The sequence below is a fragment of the Cyprinus carpio genome, chromosome B17, assembly GCF_018340385.1.
Source record: "Cyprinus carpio isolate SPL01 chromosome B17, ASM1834038v1, whole genome shotgun sequence".
Lineage (NCBI taxonomy): Eukaryota > Metazoa > Chordata > Actinopteri > Cypriniformes > Cyprinidae > Cyprinus > Cyprinus carpio.
The window spans coordinates 26,817,657-26,827,131 of NC_056613.1; the positions used below are offsets into that span (position 1 = coordinate 26,817,657).

A 9,475-nucleotide genomic window follows, 5' to 3' on the forward strand; every position below is an offset into this window, starting at 1 on the left:
ACTTCCCTCCGAGCTCTGACTAAAGGTGTCGATCAGTTTTTTTTAAACAGAACTCCTTTCCCTAAACAACGTTGACGACTGGTGGGGTGATGGTGGAGGACTTGGCACAGGTATTACCTTAACAGGCCCTTTAACAGGTGGTCTTTTCTTGACTTTTCCTTCCCCTTTCCTTTGTCAATTTTCTTTTTTTCTTCCATCTCTTCCTTTGCACTTTCTTGCTCAACTTTCACATTGCATGCCTTTCTTTGATTACTTGGAGAAAAACTTTTCCTATTCCAATTCCTGTCAGCGAACATTGCTGAAATTTTTTTGTGTTTGCGGATGCTGGATTTTTTAGAAAATGAGCCTGGCTTTGTATTTCCCTCATGCTTAACCTTGGCCATTAGCCTAGCCTTAGGTTGAGTTCCTTTTGAGTTCTCTTTAGTTCAGTGAGTGTAGGATCTTCTGCTTTATTGCACATAGAGTCTGCTGATCTTGACCGTTTAGTAACTGTGGGCTTTTTCTTAGATGTTCTAGAGCCAGCTGTTTGGGGTCTTTTAGAACTTTTGTCACCATCCACTGACTACTGCTGTTTGAGTTTTCTACCTGTTTTGCTTTTTCTCCTGGGCCTTGGGGTGGCAAAAAATGAATCCGGCCACTAATGGCATCTTTTAACTTTAATGTCATTTCAACATTTTGTCGATTCTCTATTCGCTTTGCTGGTAAATTACATGGTTGCCTTCGGTCTGGAGTAAAATAATCTGTTTATTTGCTTATTTTATCCTTGCATTTTTCCTCTTCACACATTTTTCATCATCCACATCATCCCCACCACTTTCATCCAAGGAGACAGAGCCGAGTAGAGATTCCATATTCCTCTGTTCTTTTTCTGTAAAAGTGCAAGTTGAGTCTATAGAGTTAAGAGAGCTGCTTTGGCTTATTATTTTGAGAAGTCTGCCTCTGTATGAGCCTTGGTGAACTGGTGTAGGACCGCAAGGGCTACTTGATGTAGCATAAATAGTCTCAGTTGACTCAGAGATTTCTCTCCATTGGCGTTCTCCGTCTGAACCTGCCAGGGACTCGCTTTCTGCCCCAAGTCCACTGTCTTTACTAAATACAGCAGAGTCTTCTGGGCCAGGTTTTTTTCTGTGATGCTGCCTCAATCCAAGACAGCTGCTGCATTAATCTAGATTCTGATGCACGCTTTGTCCTGAGCTTCTCATCTAGAATTTCAGTTATGGAGAAAAAGTAATTCACTGCCTGCTCAAGCGCAGTATCCCCAATTCCACACACCTGACTGACCTACCTGACGCATCCTCTGTACGGTGTACTGAAGGAGCTGTTGTAGTAGGTCTGGTGGGGGTTCACTGCAGGTGGGAGAGGTCACATGTTTTGCTGAGTTGGGTGAAGAGGAATTCTTTTTTTCGCAAGGCCAAACCAAATGCTCTCCATTACCTTTTAACATCATGTCCCCCTCTTCCACTATTTCCTGCACCCCTTTTTTATTTCCTCAAAGCATAAGACCATGAACGCCACTATGGGTTGCAAGGAGATTTGGCTGCATGATCAAGTAACCCCAAGAGATCTTCATATTTACTGATGTTGGGGTTAAGATATGCATATGCTGCTAGATGAGCTTCCACAAGTGCATCTGGAAGGTCTACTATTACTTTATTAAAATATATTCTTTCGTTTTCTTTCTTCCTGTTTAGTTTGATACTTTCAGGACATTTTTTTTTACTTCTTTGCACTCTTTATCTCACAATCCTCTTGTATTTCTTCTTGCCGTTCCTTCCCTTAAGATAAAATATTAATGTTAATCTCTTTTGTACCCAGTTTGAGTGGAGACTGTCCCTACGTGAAGGAGAGCAGCCCATTTCAGAGCAATTGCAGTTCACCAAGATTTTGCAAAAACACAGTCCAACAAAGACAAGGAGGCAGACCACTCCAACTGATGGCAGGATGGTTTAGGATCACCAGCTGCACTTGTCATTAAAAAACCACTATAAAAACAAAACAAGAATTCCAAATTAACCCCCTCAATTTAACCAAACTATCCTAATAATAATCTGTGCAGAGCTCTGATGCTCTGGTTCTCTTTTAGAATCGGATGCTTTGGTTCTCTTCCTTTAATACTTTTGTATTAGCACAGTGACACAAGATTCAAGATTCAAGAACTTTATTGTCATATGTACTAGAGTACAATGAAATTGTTATATTGTTTACTCCTCTTGAGAATGACAGGGTAGAATGAGAACAAATATAACTCACACAGGCAATACAAAGTACGTAAAAAATATAGACTATACAGTAAGGAAGTAAAAATATAAATAATAATAGCTTAAATAAGAAAGTGATGAAAGAGAAAGAAAAGAAAAAGAAAACCTGTATGCTAATTAGCAAAAACAACTGTCAATAAAAAAAAAAAAAAATTCTTCACAGTATAAATGTGCAGTGTAAGTAGCAAGAACCCATATTCAGCTGTAGCTACTGACTGGCATTCTGACATCAATGATAGAGAGGGGAATGCCTTCCTTTTCCTGTTCTTGCCTAATTGACAGGTTCTGTGTGGGCAGCTGAAGCTACGCACCACAACAATGTATTACTGTAATCTCTGGATCTCACAACGACCTCCTCAAGTCATGTGTGTAGTCAAGAAAAGCCATTGTCTTTTATTGAACAGTTTACCTGTTGTCATGTCCAAATGCTACTCAAATAATATTGCAACAAAAAAGACATTACATTTAACGTTACATACAACAAATTATATACAAGTTGCTCATAATTAAGCAATAAAACACAAACAAGAGTGCTGTGTTGTGAGTGTTATGTAATTCATAACGTTTGCATTTATGTCTTATGAATGCTTTATCAACATAAGTAATGCAATAGCATTAATTTTACAATCCTAGGAAGTTGTGGATATATTGGTTTTCTTGCCAGTTTACCTTACTTTATTAATGAATTAATATTTACAATAATAATAATAATAATGTCAGCAGTAATCCACTATTTATTTTAAGTTCTTTTGAAGAAAATTTGATTTGCCATGATATAAACCTTTTAACATTAATGTGTGTACACTTTTCAAATGGATTTGCTCCTAGTTCTTTTCCGTAATGTCTGGTAAGGGAATTCTAAATTAATTGAACCCAAACCAGTATCAACTGAGTTAATGGTATTTTGTGACCCCCTTATAAAACCAGGTTCCATTGTTATCTCTGGGATCAGGTCATCTGAGACAATGTGATTATTGGCTCTTGCAATATATGCCTCTCGAGTAAGCTGTTCTTTCTTCTTGCAAAGAGCCATATACCATTTAGGTGCAAAGTGACAGAAAATAACTCCATAACATGACACCAAGATGGCAGCTGCTTGAATTGAATAGCGCTCGTTTACCTTAGCAAGGTATACAGGGGTGAAACAGACCCACACAAAAAGATAAATTAGCATGCTTAGGATGATGTGTCCAGTCTCATTGAAAGCCTGAGGTACCTTTCTCCCTTTGAAGGCCATCAAAAAGCAGACAAATGCTAGCAGTGCAATATAGCAAAGCATGATGCCAAATCCAATTCCAGAACCTTCATTGCACTGTACGGTAATTATCATGCTTTGGTCAGACTGAAACCCCTCTACAGCTGGAGAATCAAATATCAACCACAAGATGCAGATGAGGACTTGAATGAGAGTACCACAGGTTATGATGACAGGGGGCTTGTAAAACCTTTTAGCTTGCCTCTGGCTATGAAGCGGAAGAAAGGATACAAAGGTGCGCAGAGCTTTAACCAAAATACATGAAACTGTGAGAGAGAACCCTAAAGCATACAAGATCTGTCGACCCCTGCAAATGTGAACATTGGGTTTGCCAATAAACAATATGACGCTAGTATAGCTGAGTGCTAACCCTACCATCATTACAAAACATAGGGTTCCCCCTGCCTGTTTCATGACTGGTTTTCCATAAAAGACCAAGAAGATGATAAGGGTGAACAACAACAACAGATAACCTGTTGCAGTAAATGTAAGTATAACTATAGCATGGGACCCATCCCATTTCCAGTAGTCCTCATCCTTTGGCTTACATGAAGTCCATCCTTTCAAAGACCAGGTATTATCTTCACAAGGAAGGCAATTTGGTAAATCTGCAAGAAAGACAAAATTGATTTTAGGGTATATGTCAATCAAAAAAAAAGTATGTTCCCTTTTAAAAAAAATAAAATAATAATAATAATAATAATAATAATAATAATAATTATTATTATTATTATTATTATTATTATTATATATATATATATATTAAAAACAAAAATTTAAGGTACACAACTGAATTCTTGGCTCTATTGACAAATTTCACATTCATTTCAATACATTTTTACATGAGTTGTGTGCTTACTGGCTCAAATTTTAATTTCTAGTGAAAAATTAAACAAGATAAAACTCTACCTTTTAACAATACCATATGCTTACAATTGATTACTTACTTGTTTCATTAGAGTAAGTACCCTCTAAACATTGTGTGCAATTATGGCAGCATGATGTTTTGAGGAGTTTCTTAGCTGTACCAGGAGGGCAAATAGCAGAACACATGGAAACAGGAACCTAGAATTGCATGCATGGAAGCATGGTTAATACATAGTCCGTATATTCAATATGTAATATTACCCTGTTGAAAAGACCAGGAATAATGGGTTCAAGCTGATATACTGGCTGGCTTATCCAGCAAGATAACCCAAAAACTCTTTGGTTAACCCGAAAAGACCATGCTGGTTGAAGTATCTTTTGTTGGTGAACAACATACTGTATGTGCTGGTCTACCTACAGCTTGGATCAGCATGGAAATTTGTGCTGCTCCTTTCAGAAGGGTATGCATCTTTTTATGATTTTATTATGATTCAATATATAGCTGATGAGTTTTATAATTAGTTACTCTCACCGTATTGCTTGGATTACTCCATATTATGGGTGCCTTAATGTGAACTTCTGTTTTTGTCAGATTGTAATTTCCAACAACAACAAAGCGTCTCTGACCACTTGCTTCTTGTGGTTGCCAGTTTATTAGATCATATCCGTTCATGAAATTTCCAGATGCATTAAAATAGAACGTTTGATTGTCCATAGTAAAATTGATCTGTTTCAGTTCCTTGAGGAGCTTTACAAAAGAAAATATGTATATAAAGTAAGGTTCCAAGTTTTGCAATAATGTATATAGAAATTATATCAAGACCATTTGCTTTTGTGTTATGCATGTTAGTATAAATCTCTAAAATCTTGAAAAAAAATTGGACGTAAACAGTTTACTTACCTTCCAAGGTGGAAAATCCCGTTCTCCAGGGCAATCAGTTTCACTGCAGTTTAGAAGATGTTTCAAAGCACGAGCAATGGACCATACAGCTAACCTTTCACCGTAGGTCATGCTGATGTCAACAGCTTCTGTTAGAAAACCATTATCTTTCCCTAACTGCTTATACTCTTCAAGATAGAGGTTTACAGAGCCTGGAGAAAGAGTCAGCTGCTGCAAAAACTCCTTAAAACCGGGATTGGGACCAGTGATGAAAGTGAACCCAAAAATGTCACCTACTTGGTTGATTCCCTCCATTTGAGATATATTTCGTGACATTGACCAAGCATCACTTGCGATCCATGTACGCGAGATGTTCTGACGAATCATCTCCTTGAACAGTTTAGAGACCAGCTCTTCCTTCAAGATAAGGACCACAACTTTAGCTTCGGATAAGCGGATTGTTTCTGCCACCTCTTGGATCCTTTTGTCGATTTCATTGTGTGCTAGGTAATGAGGCAACACTTCTTGGAAAGCATGACAGATATCTGCAGCTTCTGAATCAGCTAAGAAACTTTGTAAGGCATTTTTCCCATAGTCATCATCCCCATAGACCACGCCAACCCAGTCCCAGTGAAAGTGCTTCATGAAATTAACCAGAGCTTTGGTTTGGTGAACATCACTGGGAATTGTGCGCAGGAATGCTGGGTATCGCACCCTATCACTAAGTGTTTGTGCAGATGATGTTGTGCTTATCTGTTTTAAGAGAAAAAAAAAAGGTAAGCAATATGTTTTATGCAACTGTCACAAAAAAATTGAGAATCATCAAGAATCAAGTTTGAATCCCTGAATCAAATTACCTAAAGATTCACCCTAAATTAACATAAAGTTACTAACCTGTGGGACCATGTATAGACTCAGAAGCCGAGCCACTGCCAGAGAGTCTTCTGAGAAACGTGCTCCAATGATTGCTTTTACATTAGGCCTTTCAAGCACCTCACATTGGACAGACAGTGTGCCATTCACAGCGAGAAGCTGTTCGGTGCTCTGAATGGCCTTTGATGCATCGGAGCAAGTATCACAGATGTAGTAGCCCAGTCGCACACCCGGGAGGAAGCTGGAGTTATTGATTGTTTCAATAGTATGCACGACAGCTAGAGTCCTTACTAGTGAAATTAGATTTAATCTACAAGGAAATTGGGGAAATCTTGATTAAGTTCAAGTTCAAGTTCAATTTTATTTATATAGCACATTTAAAAACAATCATAATTGACCAAAGTGCTTCACAAGATCCAACAAAGAAAAAAAAAAAAAAAAAAAAAAAAAAAAGAAATTATTATACAGACAATATTACACAAAGTGCAAACAATTTCATTAGAAATGAAAACAATAGCGTATTCAGCTTTCTAATCTAAGAAATAGATTCTTACTATTTTTCTCTATATAAACAACCTAGTTTTGTACAGTTTATTACTATCACTCTACATTTGTATGAACAATTAATAGGGCAAAATATTGACTGATTTTCAGATTTGATATGACTCTAATTCGCTTGTTCTCAGTTAAGCTGATATAAATTTGCTTGTTGTAGCTGTTCTATTACATTAAAATGTTCTAGTTATAATGTCAATAGGCATGTATGTTGCCTGTTTGCTACGATGAACAGCAATAACAATTGTGACAATAACAAATTTAAGGTTCACTTTATTTACACTTTTGTAAATGTCCTAATTTATTATTATAATTAATGTTCATTACAGGTTAATATATAACAACAAATACACCCAATGCAAGAGTACAGAGGAGGTGAAGGAATATATATATATATATATATATATATATATACATATATACACATACACATTACAGCATTATTAACATCATTAACACACACACACACACACACATCATTTAATTTAAATCATAGTATTGTTATTATTTACATAAATCTAGTGGCATTTGGTTTACTGTACAGCATTATTAACATCATTAACAAATAAGCTTGCAGCAAAGGTACTTGTTGGGTTACAGATTTTTAGTTATTACATTCCAACAAGAAAAATGTTCCAACAAATAAAATTTACATTTAAATGATGGAAAATCAATACTCAGAGTCTTCTAGGTTGCGTGGTAACACACCCAAGCACACATTTCTGTACATATATGAAAGTTTAAAAAAATCAATAAATAAATACTAAATATACTCACTCTGTGCAGTTGTATTTTTCGGGACGTTCTCGCACATATAGTCTCTGTACTTTAGAATGGCAGGAACTGAGCACTCCTATCCGTATATCCCCATCTGCCCAGGCCCCACATATGCCTTGTGAGTATTCGCAGGCAGACCCAGAACCAGCCAAAATAAGAAAACCTATTAAGGGCCTGTAAAAGTCTTGTAGAAACATGATACAATCTGACTGAGCACAACTGTAAACCTAGAGATGTGTTCCCCTTGACAACAAGGGTAAAATGCATAAGTAATCTGACAGTCGTTCTGATTTAAGTAAGAGAAGCATGCAAGGAGGCTGGCTCATTCTGAATAAGCACACAAAAAGGTGTCAAACAATTGTGTCGCTGGATCGACTCCAAATGCCAGCAGAACATACCTTTATTCTACAGCATTCCCCCACAGACCGGTTCTGTACAATCCTAAAAACTCACATTACGTTCCACTGAGAGCTGACATTTTAACCAGTTTTTTTTTTTTGTTTTTTTGCTCAGAAAAAAAAACAAAACAAAAACAAAAAAAAAGTTTGGAAATTCCACATGCGTGTTTGGTTGTATTGACAATGTAAGCTGATGCTGCTATAAAATTCTTTTGTAAATGAAACAATGCTGCTATAGAATTCTTTTGTAAATGAAATATGAAGAAGAGCACCCATTATAATAACTGAGAAAGATTTTTTTGTTTTGTTTTAGCTCTGCTACATTTTGCTGGCCAGCACTCACAAAGACGTAGCACATTAAATTAATAGACTTATAACTATCAAAAAATGATCAGATCACAGGAACACACAGCATAAACACCAAGCAAACAATATATTAATGAGAACCGACCAAAATTACTCAAACACAGGCATTATATTTGCAAGGTACAAATAAAGGAAACAAGAGACATAGGTGAAATGAATCAATAACGAAGGGGAACCAGGTCAGTAACTATGATAAATAATGAGAGGCAGGAACATGGGGAACAAAGGATACTAATTCAAAAAAAAAAAAAAAAAAAAAAAAAAAAAACACGCACATCAATCTAAACTGGGTGCTCGACCAAAAAACAAGCAGAAAAATATTAGAATGTAAAGTCGGCAACACTAAAGCTCCAAAGGTATCAAAAATGTATTGTTTAAAAACTATCGCATAGCGTATGTGACGTTTCGAGCATGCAGGCTCTTCATCAGTCTAAAAGGTTCCTTTTTATAATCTTCAAATTCTAATTTGTTTCAAATTTTGTATAATTAGTTGGGGCGTTTGTGTTAACAATGGTTGGCCTCGTTTCAAGATTGCAGTTAGTGTAGTACATCACCAGCATGTTTGTTTGTTTGAATAAAAATGTAGATGCTATCACATTCACTTGAAACCAGTATACAGGTATTTCCCTCAGTATAATAATAATCTACCTGCATAGCTGATTTATAAAAAGATTTTGATTTTACCACTGCATTCTCTTTGAAGTATTACAGTGCTTACAGCATGGATGTGTTTTAATGGTTTTACTAAATAGCTGTTGTCAAAGCCTCCCAAGTGCTTTTGGCTTCCTGCAAAGCTGGAAAGCAACTAAGGCATTTATTCAATCAAATGTGTGCATATTCATGTAGTCTCTTACGTTCAAATATTTGCTTATAAGAGTAAGCAAATAAGAGTTTGAACTGGGAGTTTTCAATCTTGCGTTGTACTGTCAAGTTATGCATTCAGTGTGAGGTTTCATGGTTCAGAGGTTTTTACAAAAAACAAGTTTGTAAATCTGTCTCGCCATCTTTCAGGGAAATTCTCAGTGGTACACTTGTAATGCATACAATATCACTTTCTGATTAAGAGAATAAGTGGCATCTTTTGAAATTTGCTCGGTACATCCATGTGTTCAAGTCCCAACAGGAAATTCCCAGTGCTTCTGGCTTTGTCTATCTGGATGTGGTACTGTATACATACAATACTATACTTTGAATAATTTTCATGTAATGGCTGAAGCATCTTAGGATTCTTTGTGTGTTGCTTCAA

At 36.4% G+C, this 9,475-nt stretch overlaps 1 protein-coding gene and 1 pseudogene across 2 annotated transcripts; both read right to left on the bottom strand.

The window, feature by feature from the left end:
• Positions 1-363: 363 nt before the first annotated feature.
• LOC109099268 lies at positions 364-1,733 on the bottom strand (annotated as a pseudogene).
• A 408-nt stretch (positions 1,734-2,141) lies between these two features.
• On the bottom strand, positions 2,142-7,908 carry LOC109099269 (G-protein coupled receptor family C group 6 member A-like). 2 transcript variants are annotated; one of them, XM_042742952.1, is made up of 6 exons: positions 7,466-7,908; positions 6,155-6,443; positions 5,282-6,013; positions 4,913-5,128; positions 4,461-4,578; positions 2,142-4,121 (listed from the first exon to the last, which is right to left on the bottom strand). In XM_042742952.1, exons 1-6 carry the CDS (start codon positions 7,660-7,662, stop codon positions 3,067-3,069), a joined length of 2,607 nt encoding a protein of 868 aa, XP_042598886.1. In that variant the 5' UTR covers positions 7,663-7,908; the 3' UTR covers positions 2,142-3,066. The 2 variants fall into 2 exon arrangements, with proteins under 2 accessions (XP_042598886.1, XP_042598887.1); XM_042742953.1 differs by lacking the exon at positions 2,142-4,121 and having other exon boundaries at positions 4,370-4,578.
• Between the last annotated feature and the right edge of the window lie 1,567 nt (positions 7,909-9,475).

Excerpts from the sequence above, each read along its gene's own strand:
- LOC109099269 (XM_042742952.1), bottom strand. The coding sequence starts at position 7,662 with ATGTTTCTACAAGACTTTTACAGGCCCTTAATAGGTTTTCTTATTTTG. Across the intron at positions 6,444-7,465 it reads GAAAAATACAACTGCACAGA|ATTAAATCTAATTTCACTAG; the intron begins GTGAGTATATTT and ends ATTTCCTTGTAG. Across the intron at positions 5,129-5,281 it reads GGGATTTTCCACCTTGGAAG|CTCCTCAAGGAACTGAAACA; the intron begins GTAAGTAAACTG and ends TCTTTTGTAAAG.